The sequence below is a fragment of the Poecilia reticulata genome, chromosome 9 (genome assembly GCF_904066995.2).
Source record: "Poecilia reticulata chromosome 9, P_reticulata-male-v2, whole genome shotgun sequence".
NCBI classification, from domain to species: domain Eukaryota; kingdom Metazoa; phylum Chordata; class Actinopteri; order Cyprinodontiformes; family Poeciliidae; genus Poecilia; species Poecilia reticulata.
The window spans coordinates 19,937,709-19,957,354 of record NC_088838.1 but is presented as its reverse complement, the minus strand read 5'-3'; the positions used below and the strand labels follow the sequence as shown (position 1 = coordinate 19,957,354).

At 36.6% G+C, this 19,646-nt stretch overlaps 1 protein-coding gene across 3 annotated transcripts in view; it reads right to left on the bottom strand.

Annotated features, from left to right (window-relative positions):
• The window catches only part of LOC103470231 (netrin receptor UNC5C-like), a 193,137-nt gene that overhangs the window by 46,703 nt on the left and 126,788 nt on the right, over nucleotides 1-19,646 (bottom strand). For all 3 annotated transcript variants that reach the window (XM_008418510.3, XM_008418508.3, XM_008418509.3), the window contains exon 5: nucleotides 525-705. In XM_008418510.3, the coding sequence (XP_008416732.1) occupies nucleotides 525-705 (181 nt within the window). The remainder of the gene's footprint in view (nucleotides 1-524; nucleotides 706-19,646) is intronic.

Below are 19,646 nucleotides of genomic sequence, written 5' to 3'. Positions count from 1 at the left end.
ACTGGCATGAGCAAGGAATGCTTTTCAGCTCAGAATCGAAAAAGCATCACCTGAAGGACATTGCCTGAAAAACAAACCAAGCACATAACCGACCTGTGAAATTCTGGACAGTATTGTATCATTATTTTCTGCATGTTGCTTTTCTGCCTGTGTTACAGGGTAAATGAATGTGCAGAACAATTCATTTGGAGCCGAGAGTCTTTGCAGAAAACATGCATTTGGAAAGACCCACTATTTTAATTAAAAATGTGGGCCTGGGGAGGAGGGTAATTATGAGTGGGGTAAGTGGTGTTTAATTGGGTGAGGTTAAAGTTAAAGTTCGATGAGAACGTAAGGCTAAATAAAAAGAAAAATGAATTACAGAACAGGATCTATAAGACATTCTGTTCATGCAAAGAAAAGAGAGGTCAATAAAGATTTTTAAAAAAGCATTCTAGCCGTAAAACTCTTAAGATAGTGCTAACAATTCTTTAAAACCATTTCTGTGGCCTAAATACAAGATCTATGCAAACTTGCAAACTTACCATAAACAATAACGGTGGCTGTCGTACTTCGTCTCTTGGCCACAATGTTCTTAGCTACACATGTGTAGTTGGCTGTGTCAGACAGACGTGCCTGCTTAATGATCAAGTTATGGTCAATTGTGATGTAAAAGTTTCTGTCTTCTGCTGGGTCGATTATTTCTTCATTCTTTAACCACTCCACCTGGAAAACAGAGAAAACAAAAACATCTGTGCGAAGGTTTGAATAGATAAAAATTATAAGTAAAATTGAGTTGATGTGAAAACTTATATATATATATATATATATATACATATGCCAATGGGGCATATGCCTTTTTGGTTAAATGACAATAGCTGAAGTGAAAGCTGTAGCTCAAATAATAAACACCAATATGCATTTTGAAGTTAAAGTAATTTTTTTGGGAACATGTGAGCAAACACTATACAAATGCCCTCTCCTAATTTTAATGGCATCACAAAGTATGAACTGTTGCTATTGGCTGTTGCTTCAACCTTTTCAAGTTGAGGTAGTTCACGAATCCAACCACTCTGCTGGAAAAGCCTCATCATCAATTTTTAAAATGCAAAGAGGGGATTTTGATTGCCAGCATGCTCCAGGATTCCTCCTAAGGAATCCATTCATTGCCCTGCAGGCTCTCAACCAAACCAACCCAACATAATGGCAGCTTTTGCTTTCGTTAGCAGATTTTTCTGCTTTAAAGTCACCAGCTGAGATGGCAGGTTCACTTTTTGGATTCCCAGGTCTCACAGTGAGATACTTCATAAAGATCTCCTTTCTGCAATGACTGTCTGCTAACTTACATCACAGCTGCATACTGTAGAAGTAGCCTCCTTACTAAATCTGGCTAATTCTTGACCAAACAAAAAAATCCTGGTTCTATGTGTTGAAAAACAACAACAACAACAACAACAACCATAAAACATTTTATTTTCCCAGAATGCATTGGCCTTAATTTAGACACTCTGGATCCTTACCATAGATTTCTTAGACTCTATGTATTCACATTGATAAAGAACACATAATTTATGTGGTGTTTAATGCTTCTCTTGCATACTTAAGCTTTCCACATAGTGGAAGTTTCAAAAATAATTATATAAAAACAAGGCACACTGACAAGACAATAGAGGTGGGTGAATTTATCAATTTATTTAATCGCAGTTCCATATGCAATATCTTGAGAATAATATAATCTCATTAGAATCAAACTTTTTAAGACATTTAATTTATAACACTGAGTTTTTAGCCTGTGCAATTATGTAGCCTATGTGATTTTTTTAACTTTAAATTTGCCAACAAAAAATGTAATTTGCATGTGAATAGCTAAAAAAAAAAGAACGTCTGTTTTTGTATCGAGTGGACTCTTTCAATTGGAATTCTAAAATTGTGGAGATAAAAAATGCTTTAAACATATGCTTTCACAAGACACTTTGGATGAAGGGTAAGACAGCAGTAAACTGTTCTATTTACGAGCCTAATCACATTTCCTGAGTGCTGTATTTACTGGTCCAAACCCTCATAAATTCAGCCCATCCAATCTTTATGGTAGGTACATAAACATTCAAGCTGTGCTATTCAATTCATACCGTTTAATTTCCTCCTCCTTTCACATTAGGAAATGGAAATTTCAGATGCAGAAAAAGTTAATTCTTCACATTTAATGCCTGCTCAGGTTTGGCAAAGACGTATAATTCTCAGTTATTCCAGTTGCTTCTTTCTCTGATCTGTACAACTCTGGAAGAACTCTTTCAGGTCTGTCAATCTAAAGTAAACTGCAATGTGACCTTTGAGTTTCCATTAATGCATTCCTTAAAAGCTAAAAAATCAGAATCACCTCAACTTCCAAAGCTTGTGCATTAAAACAAGGAATTGGACTTTGGTTCCAACAAAGACATTTGATCTTTCCTACCAACAGCCATCACTATCAACAATAACTCTGAAGAATAGAAATTAATGAGTTACGACAATATCTAATTTCCCTTTGGGATCAAGAAAGTAATTTCAAATTTGAATATGAATTTAAAACATAAACATATTAAAAAGGCAAAAAATATTTTCTTTTCTTCTTGAATGGGGAAAGTGTTAGAAATGTCTGTCTTGACTGATAAAGGTATTTTATTAGTAGAGGTCAGTTCCAAAGTGAGGGAGATCATCGATGGTTTGGCTGAGTGACTTCAGGACATTTTATTAACTGTTACAAAAGCACTTCTCAGATAAGATATATGTAGCATAGTTTAACCAAAGGCTTATAATCACTGCATTTAATTAAAACAACCTTCCAAACCACATTAAATTCCTCTTAAAAAGTGTTTGATTATTTCCAAAGATATTCTAAACCGTCTCCAATATTTATTATTTACTGCTTCATTGAAATGTCTAAATAAGGTGAATAAAAAAGAAAAAAATTATCCAAGATTGAACTCCTTATGTTTTTCTTCACAATATGATAATTTAGCTGATCCCTGTTGTAATACGGGTTAATGCTGGTTGCGAGTTGTTGTGTGATAATGCGCTGAATATAGCTGCGATCTTTGATGACTTGTGAAGGTTGAAGCCTGTCAGACTGATGTGTGCTCTGGTGGCTTCAGACAAAGGGACCACATGTGGTTGCAATCCTACCATTACCGGGGCATCATTAGCCACAGCTGGTGTTGGAGTGTGTATGTCAGAGTGTGCGCGTGTACATTTGCGTGTATGTGTGTGAATGGCAGACGGCGGCTGACTGGATCAAATCAACCCTAAGGGAAAGTGGATATTTGTTGTTTTAACTTTTGCCCCATTTCACCTGTCTCTTTTGCTTTAGAAACACAGCACAGTTTCACACAGGCACAAACAAAAGGATAAAAACACAATAAATAGTAGAATCTTACTGCTCACCTTCATTTGATATACATCTATATCTAGATTCGGTTAACTATGCAGTAAGTCACAGTGTTTTAATGCTGCCAATTTTTTTTACGGACAATTAAAGCAGTGGCTTCTGCACTAATTGGGCGTCATATGCGGTACAAGTTGCAAAGATACAAGTTTTTGTAAAAAACAAAAAAAAATGTCTTTTTAATCTCCCTTCTGCTAAATCCAGAGGTTCACTTGAGGTGAATTTCAAACTGTCTATGCTTGAAGATGGAAAAGAGTACATTTCTCAGTAAAACACTTATAGAAAAGAATATTTCTCACATATCATGTGTGGTGAAGAGCAAGAAAAAAAATCTAGATATGTAAATGCTCTCATGGGTTTCAATGTTATCTAGAAAAATGAGGAAACAGAGCGATTTAATGCATTTCACATCTATTGAGATATTGTTCTGTTTGGCAGCCGAACAAAGCCTCAGCTGGAATGGGAGATAAAAGCAGACCAAGATACAGAGATGTATGTATGCTTCCTTTTGTTTGAGCAACAGAAAAACGTTTTGAACTGCAAAGCTTCGTGACATATCTGCTGCTCAGAGGAGGAACATCATAGTCACACAGTGTCACTGAGAAAAACACAAAATAAAACTTGCAAAAGAAAACCAAACGGGTAGACCACAGTGCAAGCAGTAAGATAAACAGCAAAGAATATCTATGAGCCAAATGCTAAAATATGACATGCTTTGTGGAGGCACTACAAAGACTCTCATGTGGGAGTTGATAAGAACTCTGAGATATGGGAAAGTGTGGTGGCGAATTCTAACATTAATATTCCATAGCAGCCGTTTCACTGCAGGGGCATGACAAAACACAAAATCAACTAATTACAACAAAGCGTGATTCTGCAGTGAAATCATGGAAAATTTACTGTTCAGCATATTTATTTGTGAATCTGTGTGTTTGCATGTGTGCGTGTGTGTGGGTAATTGAAGTGTTAATATGCATGTTCGTCACTGAGGATTATCCTCTTGATTAACTATATTATCTGGATCCGTATAAGTCTACAGATGAGTGGGTTAAAGAGCTCTCCAAGTGATTAATCAACCAATGTGTGGGTGTTGCCATGTTTTAATAATCCAAAGGACCCCACCTCCTGCTTCAGGAAATGGCATCACCTTCTTTATTTGCAAAGAGTGTCGGATGGCAGAAAATATAGCAACTAAAGAGAGATTTGAGACATTTTAGAAATAACCCTAAAAGTAAAAAAATATGTAAAAAATAGTGCTTTATTTCCTTAATGACATCAGTTTAACATTTTGATTAATTAATTTCAAAGAAAAGCATTAGGGTCAAGTTTATACTTTATTACTTCAAACCAAAATATATTCTTGGGGTTTTGCTTCTCAACTAATGAAAAATGTGTTAAAATATTTGCTGGATATTAACCAGTCAATATTTTTGAGGCATTTAAATGACTTTTAGGTTTACATCCTGGCAAGTCAGGGTAGTTTTGCAATGCTTTTGTAATTAATATCATATAAGGGTGATGCTCACGAAACACAACATGGTGCTTGCTGAACCTAATACACCAATCACAAAAACGACAGAACAGAACGCTGTGGCATTTAAATACCACTCACTTTGCTCACTCCATACTGTTACACCACCAGCAGCAACATGATCCATTTATACAAGACAGGATGGGTCAATTGTTGTTTAATATTTTTCACACCAAAACTGACCCTTCCATGTGAATGTTGCAGCCAATACCAAGCTTGATAAATTCATTCAATTTTTTTTTTCAGGTTTTGGTGAGCTGGTGAAAATTTTTGCTGATATTAGTAGCACCTGGTGTGATTTTCAATTCATACTGCCCATCTGATTTCAGGTTTGACGTGCTGTGTGTTTAGACAGTCTGATTTTAATGACACTTGATATTCCATGCATTTATCATTCTCTAAACATTAGAGATGGTTGTGTTAAAATTACTTCACTTTTCAAAATACCCAGAGGAGGCATATTTAATAGACTGGTACTTCTGTTTACACACAGAAAAACACAAGGTTTGCTTTTTAAATGTATTTTGTTTAAAGTTTTGCCTTACAGCTTTTATGTGAGGTACAGAAAATATAGTGAGCCATATCACATTTCCACACACTTTAAGAGATATTATCAATAATTGCTATAAAAAGGAAGCAGCCCCATAATCCTTCCTATCCCAGAGCAAGTGTATTCAGATATTTGTGAGCACATCTTGGCCAGATGTCCCATGTGCATTGTTGTTATTGACTGGGAGTGGTACCTATTGCACCATTACCATAATTGCCTTACTTGTTTCTATTATCAAACATTCACATTTTCTAGTTTACTCACAAGAAAACCACACAAACGCAACAAAATCACCACAGGCAAGTCAGTCAAATCAGCAGCAGGTACAGCAACACAGATTAAACACAGACCAGAGACATAAATGTAAGAAACAAAGAGATATAAATACAGAAACATGAAAGGAAGGCAGAAGTGCGAGGGATGGGCAAATAGAAAAGGATAATAGTTAAGAGACAGAAGGAAGCAGAAAGTGAGAGCAGCTGGAAGGAAACACATTGAGGAGGGAACCGATACAGGCATCAGCAGGGTTAGAGGAGAACGACAGAATGAGAGATGGGTCTTGGCAGAGAAGACCATCTATCTTTCTCTTCTGCTGCCATCAGCTTTCTTGACACAAACCCAGACAATTGGCCATATCTGTCCGCATGTGTTTATCTGTGGATAATACCAACACACACACACACACGCACCCCCACGCGCGCACTCACACACACGCACACCCACAGAAAAACACAGACACCACCCACACCCTGATGTGTTGCTAAGTAGAATAGTAATCAAGCTATTCATTAGCGCAGTAACAAAGGCCATTACTGGCTAATCAACGATCTTCAAACTCAATCGAGAAAAGCTAATAGAAATTTAATCCAACAGTGCGCCTGGCAGTGGGGGAAGTTGTGTGTGAGGGTGTGTCTGTCTTGATATTAGACAATATAGTTAGCCTGTTGTGAGAATACTTTGTTGCTTTAAACAATTAACAGAGAATTAGAATACTAAAATAATACTATTTAGAAATAAAACACAAAAACAAACTGTTACGCTATTTTTTTTTTTTAACTGAATGATTTTGACAATGGTCGACTTATATACTGGATAAGGTAGATGCAATTGACTGTTAAAAAATGGAAAACATATGATTCATAACGTTACTCCACATTTGTTAAATACCCAGTGCAGAGAAGGTGAAATAGTTATTTGTAAACAAGGATATATATATATATATATATATATATATATATATATGTGTGTGTGTGTGTGTGTGTGTGTGTGTGTGTGTGTGTGTGTGTGTGAAAGCATAATCAGTGTAAAGACTGGAAGACTGGTGTTCAGGTTTGCTCTCTTTTCCATGTGACAGAGAGTGAGCTAGTAGAAAAGTTTTTGATAGTTTTGTTTGCTTGTTTAGTAACATACAAATGAAGGACACAAAACCAAACAGAAAACAGAAATGGTGAAGCATGAAGCTACAGCTTATATTGCCTCTGTGCTAGAATTTGAAGTCAAATCTAAGAGCTAACGTGAAAAAAAAAAAAAAATCAAACCATTTTTGCAAAATTCAATTTCAAACAACCTTCACTGTAATATTTGTCATAACATTGGATGAAAAGAAGAATGAGAAAAAATTGGTAAAAAAAAAAAGCTTATGTTTTACTTTGTTTTGGTCTATCCAATAAAATCCCATTAAAATACAATTAAGGGTTGTGACATGACAAAACGTGAAAATGGTATAAATACTTTTGCAAGGCACTCTGGATCATTTTAAATCCCCATTTCTAATGATAGTTCTACAATTATACCTCTAGTGGTCTACTGCACATCTAGATTTTATAAAACAGCCTGATGTGCAGATATTAAAGATTCAGCTTCTGTGTGAATCTTTAAGCATCACCTCTTAAGTAGTGTAATTTACAACTGTACAAGTAGCAACTATTGATTTGATAAAGCAAGCTGAAACAAATGAGACTTGTAGGGCACACACAGTGTGTGAGTGTGTTTGTGTTCATTCTCTTTAACTCACTTCCTCCAATTTGGACATTAAACCTTCTAGTTGGCAGCATTCTAGGAAATACAAATGGCCACATTTTTGTGCCAAGAGGACCTTGCTTAATTGTCCTTTCAACTTTAAGATCTATACAAAAACACTCTCATCCCAACACCGTGTTTCTTCCTAACAGCACTTTTTCCACATAAATCTAATTTCCTTTTCATTCACTCCACCATAAACTACATTTTTCCAAACATTGCCTCTGCAATAAAGATTTTGTTTATGTGTTTAAATGTAGAAGGAACATTTAACAATAAGAGTGAGAGTAGTGCAGTCTGAGTTTAGGCTCCAAACAAAAGCACCGTGCTCAATAATTGAACAAATGATTTAAAGTACAAATAAGGCAGCAAATAAAGCCCTTTCTCAAGCGTAAGTGTGGCAAGCTGACACAAACACATAACCAGATGTGCAAAGACAAGATTTTGTAAAAATTATGTCAAACACAGTCACAAGAAAACAGACTGTATTTAAGATAAAATGTCAACATTTGTGCTGGAACCCATAACACTTGGTATGAATAATCAATGCATTGCTTCCATTGTGTGATGTGTTCTCTGCAGCACACATCACACACATCCACCAACAATATATTTGTACCATTTCACATCACTGTCTTAATTGGCCATATGTCCTGGTGTTTCCGTCTGCGTCTTCTCCACGCTTGGGAGGTGATTAGGACAGTTCTGCTGCCCAGTACTTCTGTGGGGAATTCACTGCAGCCAGCAACACACCAGCAATACATTACACACTGCGAGTGGCCAGACTGGCAGATTGTGCAGGTTAACATAAGGTCACTATGGATATATATATATGGGACTCAAGGCGGAGAAGTATTATTGTGTACACGTGCGTGGGTATGTATGCGTGTGTGTGTGTCAACAAGGGATTTCAGAAGCTCTGACAGCTTAATTAATTAGATCCAAGCAAGTGACATAAAGACCCAATTAACCGTGCTGACATAACTGGGTTGCCATCAACAAGAACCCCTTAATGAAGTTCTGGAAAGACGCATCAGATAAAATCTAGTTCAGCGTTAGGAGTGGGTAACTTTTTTCAGGTTATTAAGCATTTATATGTCAAACAATGACAAAAAAGGAGTGCATAGTAACTTTCCCTTATCCCATTATAAACTTCAATAGACTAGCTCAATGCACATCATAAATGTGAAGTCAGAAAAATTATACATGGTTCTCATTTTTCTTTCTTCTTTCTTTCTGAGAGGAGAAGAGGTTGCACGCAAATATATGGCACACCTTTTTTCATTTGTTAAAAGTTTTTCCAAATAAAATTTTCCTTCCGCCTAACAACCATGGACTATTTTGTATTAATCAATTGCAAACAAATCCTAACAAAATATATTGATATTTGTAGTTGGAACTGATTAACTAAGACATGTACTAGACTAGAGCATACAGTATTTGATACTGAGTTTTGAACTGGTTTTACAAGCATATGGTCTCTAGCTAGCTAAACATATTCACCCTGCAGATGAAATAATTATTTATTTCATGTCTTCTTTGTAGGAAGAAGACATATTATATATGATGTGTATCAGAGAGTAGGAAATAGTTGAATACTCTCCAAGGTGTCCAGTACAGACAGAATCGGGACACAAGAGGACGCCTATTTGGACTGGGACAGCTTAACAGAGAGCTATTTATAACCTGCTATTCTGCTGCAACGTGGTACAAGTGATGATGTATGACTTGCATGTATGATACATGAGCGTTATGTTACTCAGCTGTGACTTTTTTTTGTTCTTGTGTATTTTCACACTGCATCATTTATTATGCAACACCCAGACATGCACATTTTAAGGACTCACAAAACTTACCTCTGCAGTGTTTACCTGAAATCTAACCGAGGTACGCAAGAAGATGGTCAGCAGAGGCATAAAGGGAAGTAGCTCAGCACTAAAGGAGGACACAGATGTTCTGAACAGAAAGCTCACATCGGCCTCTCCGGAGCGCGCACAAACACACATGTGCACATGCTTACTCATACACGCCACCGTGCTACCACTGAGATTTAACACAGGTGCAGATGCTTCATAGTGATCTATTAGACTCACCCTCTACCGTCAACATTCAAGAGTGGAGAGGTGAAAAGATGGATGGGGAACAATCTCTAGAGTGTTGGGAAAAGAAAAGGTATTTCCACAGCAATGCTGAAGTAGGAAAAGAGAGAGAGAGAGAGAGAGAGAGTAGGTGAGGCTGTGATTATGGTGAAGGAGGAAGAGGAAACAAGAGTCAGATAACTGTGGGTGATCCATTAAAACTTAGTTGACAATGTCAACAGATAGGGAGAGCAAGGAAGGAAGGATGGGACAGAGAGGGAGCAATGGAATAAAAACAGAAAAGTGAAAATATAAAGAAAATGTTCAAAAGACAGATGCGGTATTTCTATACCATGTCAGGGACTGTGAAGAGAAAGAGCAGAAAAAGATGGAGTGGTAAAAGGGTAGAAAAGGGAGTAGAAAGGCTAGCTGTGGAAGATATGCCGAAGTAATTTATTAGGCTCCCACGCTTGGGAAAACAACAGCAGGAAAGTAAAAGTCATGTGAGGAATGCAAAGGCAAGAGCTAAGGGAATGGTGTCGAAAAAAAAATCAGCAAGACAATGAAGGTAGGTGAGAGTAGTAATTCACACTACAATGCACGTGTTAAAAAAGTGCATATGAAAATGTGTGAGCGTGAAAAATCCAACATTAATACCAGCTTTTGCTAATTTTTCCAACTCATTTCTTCACGAAGAGGAGCCAGGCATTACATCGTGGAACTACCACTGTGGAAGATTGATTGATGGTCTGTCCTTTGGAGACATGGTGCAGGTGGTTGGTGAGTTAATGGGAAAAAGATGTGCAGGAAGCACAAAAAAGAAGAGAAGACTCATGACTTAGAAAAGGAAGTTTGAAAAGCATGAAAAAGACCACAAAAGACTGTGCGGAAATGACAAAAGCCAGTGTGGCTCATGCAGATGACGATCCTGGTCCGTTAGGTGAATTACATGACTCATGTGGAAACTAATATAAAGCATTTTTTAAATGTTTAGGGCACAAGCTGGTTAAGAACACCAGAGGTTTGCTGTCAATGCAGACATAAAGACAGATGGAACCTGCTCTGTGAATCTAGGAAGCAGAGACAAATTTATCCAATGGATCATTAAAATACAGAAAAAAAACAAGATTTTTTTTTTTTTTTATATTCTGAATTTCTTCATCATTGTTTTCTATCTTATCTTCAAGTTCTCATGCCCAACACCTAAGGACCTGCTGGGTATTTGTTTACAAAATGTGCAATTATTTTTTTTCTTCTTGAATTTGAAAACCAAATATTGATGAAGAAAGAAAGCAGAACAGTCACTACACTGACACACAGAAATATGCAAAAAAAATAATTAATGAGAAAACCTTTTATGGAATAATCACTTTGTGGGAAAACAGCACTGATGGGTTAAGATGGGGGTGTTTGGGTGATAAAAATGGAAAATAAAGCCCTTGACTCAAATCAGGAAAAGACGAGTTGCAAAAACACACAACTCCACTTAACGCCTCAGACATGTGGAGGGAACATTTCCCCAAACAGATGCTGAACCAGTAACAGCTGGAATTAAAATCAACACCTAAAAACCATCAGGTAAGAGTTCAAAAGGGAGCCACGTTGAGGTCGTCATAGAGGGAATAAAAGTTTGCAATATAAAAAGATTTAACTTACAAAAACATACTGACAACTAACTTATTTATTTTGTGCATTTAAGTAGATCTTAAACTTGAATTTAACATACTTTAAACAGAATTATAAGTGGACCATTACACTGACACACTAACCTGCGGAAAGTTTATTAAACACTAAATATTATTTACTGACCATATCAATATGCTATGGATTCTTTGAATTTGACACAATCCCACAAAGACCTTTTATAACAGTTTTGGGAATTTTGTTAGGCCTGTTATAGTCATCATTTTACCTATAGCTCTTTTTCCTGCAGCAGTAACTCAGTGTTAAAATGACTGACAAGTTATTAAATTATAGAACAGCCTTGTGCAGGCTCATGGGTCAGTGCAGTGAAAGTTTTCATGTCTCTGCTCTCTGTATTTATGTCCATGCTGTTTTGCGCCTTTGGACAATGATGTATTTTGCCTTTTCTACTGAGCTCTCCTGTTCCCTCAGAAGTAAAACAAGAATGTTCACAAAGGAATGAAAGCGAGTTCGTACATCTCAGGTGATGCATAATTCATGACAGTCTCAAAAATAAGGAAACTTGTTTAGGTTATTATTTTTCATCAGTTACTAAAGGGCCAAACAAATTTCATATATAAAATAAATAAAAACTTCTAAATGAGACTAATTCAATGTGATATAGGGCAAACTGATTGAACAGTCAGGGGAATTATTTATTCATGTATTTTTTAAGCCAATAATTTCACCTTTGATGTAGACATGCCTTTAACAAGATTACCTTACCAGGTGACATATTTAAAATCACACATGCAATGCAAACATTAAAGTACTAAAAAAAGAAAGTTAAGTGACAAGAACTATGTGAAAAATAGATTGAGATAAAAATTGAGAAAAAAACATAAATGAAAACTCCTGAAACTGCTCAATGGACTTCATCAAACTTATCAAAACATACATATAAACACATTAAAGCATCTCTTAACTAAATTTAAAACAACAAATCAATCATTTAAAGAAGGAGGGGGAAAAGTCACCAAACACAATCTAAAGGAACATTTTCAAACTCTTAAACTTGCTAGTCATGGTGTAACAGCACTAAGTACTGACCACGATGACAAGTCTGCAGCCAGGTAGCCTCTAAAAGCACCTTTTGTTCCTGCATAGGGTTTTGGGGAAGCAGGGAAAACCCACAGTCTATTCCATTGACCCAAACACAGTTTATGGCCTGGAAACATCACCAGCTGGTAACAGGTCTAACACAACAACAGAAAACTATGCACACTCAAGCGCTATGTTTGTTATGTCAAAGCTGATTCACTGTAAAGCGTAGGAGTTCTGATGACTCTCCAAAATCATTAGAGCATGAAGAGGCTCTGAGCTGCTTGGGGGCATGCTAATCCTTTTTAATTGACTCTCAAACTCTCCAGTGTTATTAAAACCACCCAATAACAAAATCAGCTTTGCTTTATTAGCTTGGTCAGATGAATTATTTGAGACCATCCTGTTCATTTGTGTCGCATTCTTCATTTCATTTACTATTCATGAATGAATGAGAACTAACCTAAAGAGAAATATCTTACTTGTCCACACCAATGGACCTTTTTATTCCAGTTTTTTCTAAAAGAGACGAATTGTACACCAGAAAAAATAAAACTGTTCAAGTAGAACTAATATCACAAAGATGTGAGATTCTACTCACAGTGCTACAAGAAAGCCTCCACACCTCTTTACCTTATGCAATAAAATCAATTTGATGATGATTTTTCAAATCTCTGCACACAATATCCCATAATGTCAATGCAAAAACAGGTTTCTAGAAAGACATGCAATGTTTTTGTTAAAAGTTTGGTGATACATGGCATTTAGAGTTCTGACAAGAGAAGTTTCTCTAACCAAAACAATCTTCAGGACAATTATGCTAAAATTCTATTGAATTAAATCTTGCAAAAAAAAAAGCCTTTTGGACTTCAACAATCATAAGGGCTTCACAAATATATTAGACATGTCTTTGTGTCATTTTGCAACAAATGTGGATCAGAAAGTAGCAGAACATCACTTGGATTAGTAGATTCTCAGCAGAATATTTCTGTACCAATGTTTCACATGTGATGCCATCAGACACAGATACTTTTCAAAATGTTTCACATGTGATGCCATCAGACACAGATACTTTTCAAAATCAAGCGAGAATTAAAAAAAAGTAATACACTGATGATAACCTCCTTTTATAATTCACTTTAGATTACGTTAGCGAATGATAATATGATGTGAATGAAAAGCAATTAATTGGCAGCAATTATTTAAAGCCGAGGCTTATTAAAACTTTTTTCAGTCCTGGTCTCAGATGAGGAATTTACTGTCAAGTGGATAAGTATATAAAATTATCTCTCAATTTCTACCAGAAGCCAAAGTGAGAACCAATGCTAAACGTTGAATTACTTCACAAATTACTGTTTGATGTTCATTTCATTCCTATATTATTTTATGCTAAAAACTCTCACACAAATTACAAATTAAAAAGCTTTCTTTGTTGTCCAAGAAGAGTTACAAGGTCTAAGAACTTCCCAAACTCAACAGAACAGAAACAAATTTTGTTATTTGACAACTCCACACTGAGCGTCAAAACAGTGTGCTCATTCATCTGTGACAACACTGTCAGGATTGCCAAGGGCAACAGGGGTAGCTGCCGAACACTCTATGCAGTCATGTCACCATCACTCCTCACATTTGTCTCGAACTATGTCAAGATAGACAAGAGGGACGGAAAAAACTAAGAGATTATGAGAATGACAGAGGCAGCACATTAAAAAAAAATCACAAGCAAGACAGGTAAACAATATAAGGTAAAGAAAGACAGAAATAGTAATTGAGAGGAATGGAAAAAAATATTCAGAAGTACAAATCTTGTCACACAGGGAACCTGTAGCTGCAGCTCAAGTATTGAATTCACTAGAAAAAAAAAAAGGATTGAAAAGAGCCTTTTTTATCATTGACACATGCAAAACTCTTGCAGTAGATGTTTGAAAGAGATGAGGCCAAAGACACACAATCGCACCAATCCCCAAAGAAGTTTTTGAGCAGGTAATGAGAGGGAAAAGATTGGGTCCTTCTAATTTGGGAGTGTGCTGGGAGGGTGAGGTGAAGAGGGGGATCCACACAAATGCCTTCATTATACCTTGCTGACATACTTCTGAGTGAAGCACCCACTCAACCCTCAATCTACACACACACACACAAAAACATCCTTTCTTCAAAACAACTCAAACCTCAGACCACAGAGAACTGAAAGAGTGAAAGATCACTGGCCTGCATATTTCCTGCCCACTTCAAGTAGCAAAAGAAAAAAATAATGCGAGTTAAGGAAAAAAAATACAGAGTGCCTGCTTAACGGGAAGTTTCCATCTTTGTATTTTAATTGATAGTTCCTGGAAGCGGCCTAGCTGATGGACATATTTAATGTAAGGGCTGTAGTTGGAGTCAACATAAGGGAAAAGTATAGCTTCTACATCCATTGTGAATACAGTACCATCTTTTCAAAGGTATTTGCGACACAGAAACATACTTTTGAAGAGAAGCGGATCGTATTTTAAAGCACAGACATATGTTTTGAATGTGATGGTCGAACGTTAAGTGAGAGCAGTACAGGTTCTGAAAATAAAAATAAGAAATCTTAATATGTCTGCATGTGAAAATGCACAGCACATTTCTTACTGCAGATTCAACTACAAGACCTGGGAGAAAAAGTTAGGAAGAATTAGTATAGTACATAGTTAACACGATTACTTGAATGGATTATTTGATGGAATACTTGACTAGTAAAATATTTTAGACCTGCAGCTCTAAATGCTACTCAATTCACTCGACTGTCCTCCACTGTAAAGACTGTGTGATGGAAGTTTCATCAGGTGTCTGCCATGTTCTTGTGCGTATAGTCCATATTATTGTGACCAGTGACAAGGATTTTGAAATACCCTGTGCAATGCACTAGAATCCCCATTATTCATGTAGAAAAAGATATTACCCAAAGTAATTTAGGTTCTTCTTTTTCTTTTTAGCAGTTATCAATCTTATCCATTACTCCCAATTATGATGTAGTAGAAAAAAGCAATGCTTACACTGGTTTGTCAAGGCACCATGTAGAAAACGTAGAAACATGGAAAACTGATCAAAAAACTATCAGTGAGAATCTTAGGAGAGCTTAAAAAGAAAGAAACTTGCAAAGAAAATGAAAACTAATGTTGCAGCTCTATGTAGTCCGATTCGATGGCTAAAAAGTGAAATTTGCCTCATCCCTGAAATTAAGTACAACTTATCAGTAATACACAGTGGTGGAGAAAGTACTCAAAAAATTTACTTCAGTAAAAGTACAAATACACAGTCAAAAATTTACTTAAGTAAAAGTCAAAGTACCACATTAACATTTTACTTAAGTAAAAGTAAAAAAGTCCTGGCTTTTAAAAATACTTAAGTATTAAAAGTAAAAGTACTCGCTGAATGCATTACCTAATCGCTAATATCATTAAGTGAACCGATCGTATTTAATTTTAATACATCAGAAATGTGCCATTTTAATGAACAATGCCACAGATTAAACATGTTCTTATTGTGTTTATTCTCTGTAACAGTTTAGACTTAGATATGTGATTCTATGAATCATAATTTCAGGGATGGAAACATTTTGTCTCCTGTCCTAACATAGCATGAACTTCATTAGTGACATTTATTTAGAAAGAAATCCAACTGAAAGGGGATGTAAAGAAGGTGCGGGCTGGGTGGAGGACATGCAACCAAGGAGCCATGTAGCAGAGTTGTAGTCAAGACCACCGAACCCGAGACCAAGACCAGCACCCCGCGCTAAATGACACAATAAAATTAAGTTTACCTATCAAAATTGGTTCTCAGATTGATCTGAAAGATCCACATTCCCATAAAAACACTTAGATATTAAATACTTAGAGCTGAAATATATTTAACCAGTATCAATTAAAACTCACTTCATTCTGTTTTGCTTTCATCGCTGTGCTACAATCCGCAGAGGTCTCCTGCCATCCCTAGAAAAATAACGCCCTGGGCAGTTGCCCATATTGCCCATGTCAGAAACCACAACTGAAACATCGCAATTAACGGTAAATATCGTTCAACTATGAACATTGTCCAACGGCACAACAAGTAACCAAGCAGAATGAGCATCATGACTGTTCTCACCCTCCCTCCCACTGCGATGTTTGCCACCATGACAGGAGACGAAATCAATCAATGAGCAATGAGCAATGTCATATCACTATATTGCAGACTTTGGTCACAGCGTTGTCCCATATATGCGACACCTCAGTCAACACCTCCACACAATAATTCAGCGCATGAGTGACTTTTTTCATCAGATGCAACATGTGTCTCTATACAGCTAGCTTAGCTAGCACAGATCTTACCTTTCTTTAAGCTTTCCTTCCAAGTGACGCTAAAAGTTGGACGAAGTCCCCACCGTCTGTGAAAGCGAAGCGCTGCTGATTTTACATGTCGCCATATCAATTTATGCAGCTATTATATTATAGACAAACATCTCCTCCCGCTCAGAGGAAACCACTGCGCATGTCTGGAGCTCCGCGTGCGAGTAAAGGTGGAGCCGATGGGTGACAACAGACACTAAGTCACGTTATTGCTGGGATTTTACGGCGCCACCTTAAATCCCTGAACTTCACATTTTAACGGACAAAAAGAGCAACGAGTAACGAGACAGTTTAATAGAAATGTAGTGAAGTAGAAAGTACAGATACTTACTGTAAAATGTAGTGGAGTAAAAGTAGAAAGTACCCATTATTATATCTACTTAAGTACAGATACACGAAAACTGTACTTAAGTACAGTAACGAAGTACTTGTACTTCGTTACTTCCCACCACTGGACAGGAAGATTACACTTCCCACACTACACTAAACATTTGCCATTCTTGTGCCTGTTTGGCATTTTTACACTTAGCTAAGGTAGAATGAAAGATAAACCATGATTTAGATCCACTTGTATCCCACTTGTATGCGAGTGGGCAGAAATATCTAATGCATAATTTGATCTTTATGTGGTGATTATAATCTTACTGCATGTTGTCAACATCCAACCACTTCACAGTTACAACTAAAATGAAACAAAAACTGCTCCATTTCATCTTCCTCATTTGGAAATTACTCTTCAATGATAAACCAGTGCAACGGCATTTTCATAAGCTTAACATCATTTCAATAATTTACCCAGGTAGTTGAAATAAAAAAAGAGATTGCTGACTAATCTGTGGATTACGGCGATTTCTGACAGAGGTTGGGGATCAACATAAAAGTGTGGTGAGAGATGAGCTGTGGAGCTTACTATGCCAGCTCAAAGAGGATTAAGGTAAGTATCTATTGGGAAAGCAGCATTACAGAAATTGTTTTTTGTACACAGAAAACAGCCATGCAACTACAAACGTAAATACACTCAAGCAAGGCACACAACTGTGTACGCGTTTTCTATTGATGCAATTTTATTTCCTGGGGTTCAGAGGTGAAAACATTTTGTTTAAAATAAAATGCACATATGATATTACATATTTTCAACCCTGTATTGTTCAGAAATTCTAACTATGGACAAATAGAGAAATACAAATAGAAATAGCCTGCATTGTCCCACAGGAAGGAAAACAAGGTGCAACAGCAACATCAGATATATGTTCACACTAGAGATTAAAAAAATGTTAACACTATAAGAGGAAAATTGTTAATATTAATAATAATTATTATGTTAATAATAATTATTATTAATATTAGATTTTGGGGTCTTTGTGGTCAAATTAGTAGATTGAATTCTTCTAAAGATGAGTGTGTGCATCTGAGAGTGCAGTAAAATGTATTGGTTCTGAGAACTGAAGTTGCATCCACATGATCACAATCGGAATTAGTTTTGCCACCCAAGATTGTGTGCAGAAATGAATAAATAAGCAGATATTGATTTATTTATTTAAGCATCTGTAGCAGTCCAAGACCAGTCCTCGAGATCTACCATGCTGCAACTTTTAGATGCATTTCATATCCAACGCACCTGAATTAACTGTAAAATTCCCTCATCAGCTTTACACAGGTCTGGTACTGACCCATTCACTTTTTTTTCAGGGGGATTGGAGAAAAATGTATCTTAAAGTTGCAAGATAGAAGATCTCGAGGACTTGACTCCTGGACTGGCTGCAGGAATACATGTTGCCCCCTTTTCCTCATCCAACTATATTTTCCTACTACTCTCCAATTTAGCATTATTTGTGTTATTTAGGATAATAAGTTTATGTTCTCTCTCTTTCTTTTAATCTTTACAGAAACTACATCCAGTCTGGTAATTCAGTTTAGCTGTGACTCCTTCCTGGAAGGGGACAATCAGTTGAGTTAGTGCTGTCAACAATCTGTTCTCCTTTTATAGATGGTCCATCTGGAATTGTATTTCACTGTTTATCACTGTCTCTCTCCAAGACACGGACACTGGCTGAGTTTCAACTGTCATAGCTCTTCGTGTTTCCTCTCGTCCTGCGATACAGACGTGAAATCTGGCTCAAAGCTTATCTGCTTAGCTGTGTTTCTCTCCTAAATGAAGCCACTAAAGTAACCACTACATTCACTACTTTTCTTTCAAATACTACGAACTTCTGGATCAGTGCTACTTTGTTTTTGCTCCGTCTTTTCAAACCCCCAGCCAGTTGTGGTTGATAGCCACTCACACTGAGCATAGTTCTGGTGGAGGTTTCTTCCTGTTAAAGGGAGTTTTCATTTCTACTGTTTTGTGTGCGAGATTGTTCCAAAGTCAATGACACAGAGTAAGTAAAGATTTCACTACATGTTTCACTACTTTCCTTAGATCAGTGGTTCTTAAACCTGGGTTCGATCGAACCCCAGGGGTTTGATGAGTCGGTCTCAGGGGTTCGGTGGAGTCTCTGCCGCGGAGGGGTTCGATGAATGCGCATATGAAACTGGGGAGTTCGGTACCTCAAAAAAGGTTAAGAACCACTGCCTTAGAAAACTTTTTAATCTGAATAATAAACAGAGCTTGAGTGCAGTTTTTGATAACTAGGATCAATTTGGAATTCATGAAATTTTATCTGTATGATCGGATTGAATTGACATCTTTTTTATTATAAGTGTCTTGTTGTAAAAGCACATTTTGTAAATTGGCACAATATTAAAAATACTGAATTGAGTTGAAAATAACCATTTACTAATAGACTAATCATAAATATTTGACATATTTATCCACCTGCAAAATAATCAGTAGTTGCAGTTCTACTCAGCTTACCCTAAATATATAAAAATGAGGCAATTACAAGCATTTTGCCTCTCTAAAACCGATGCCTTCTGACAGACAAATCTACTACAGTTTTCATCACACAATCTCACATACACACAAAGGTACACAAAGATGCCCAAATGATTAGGC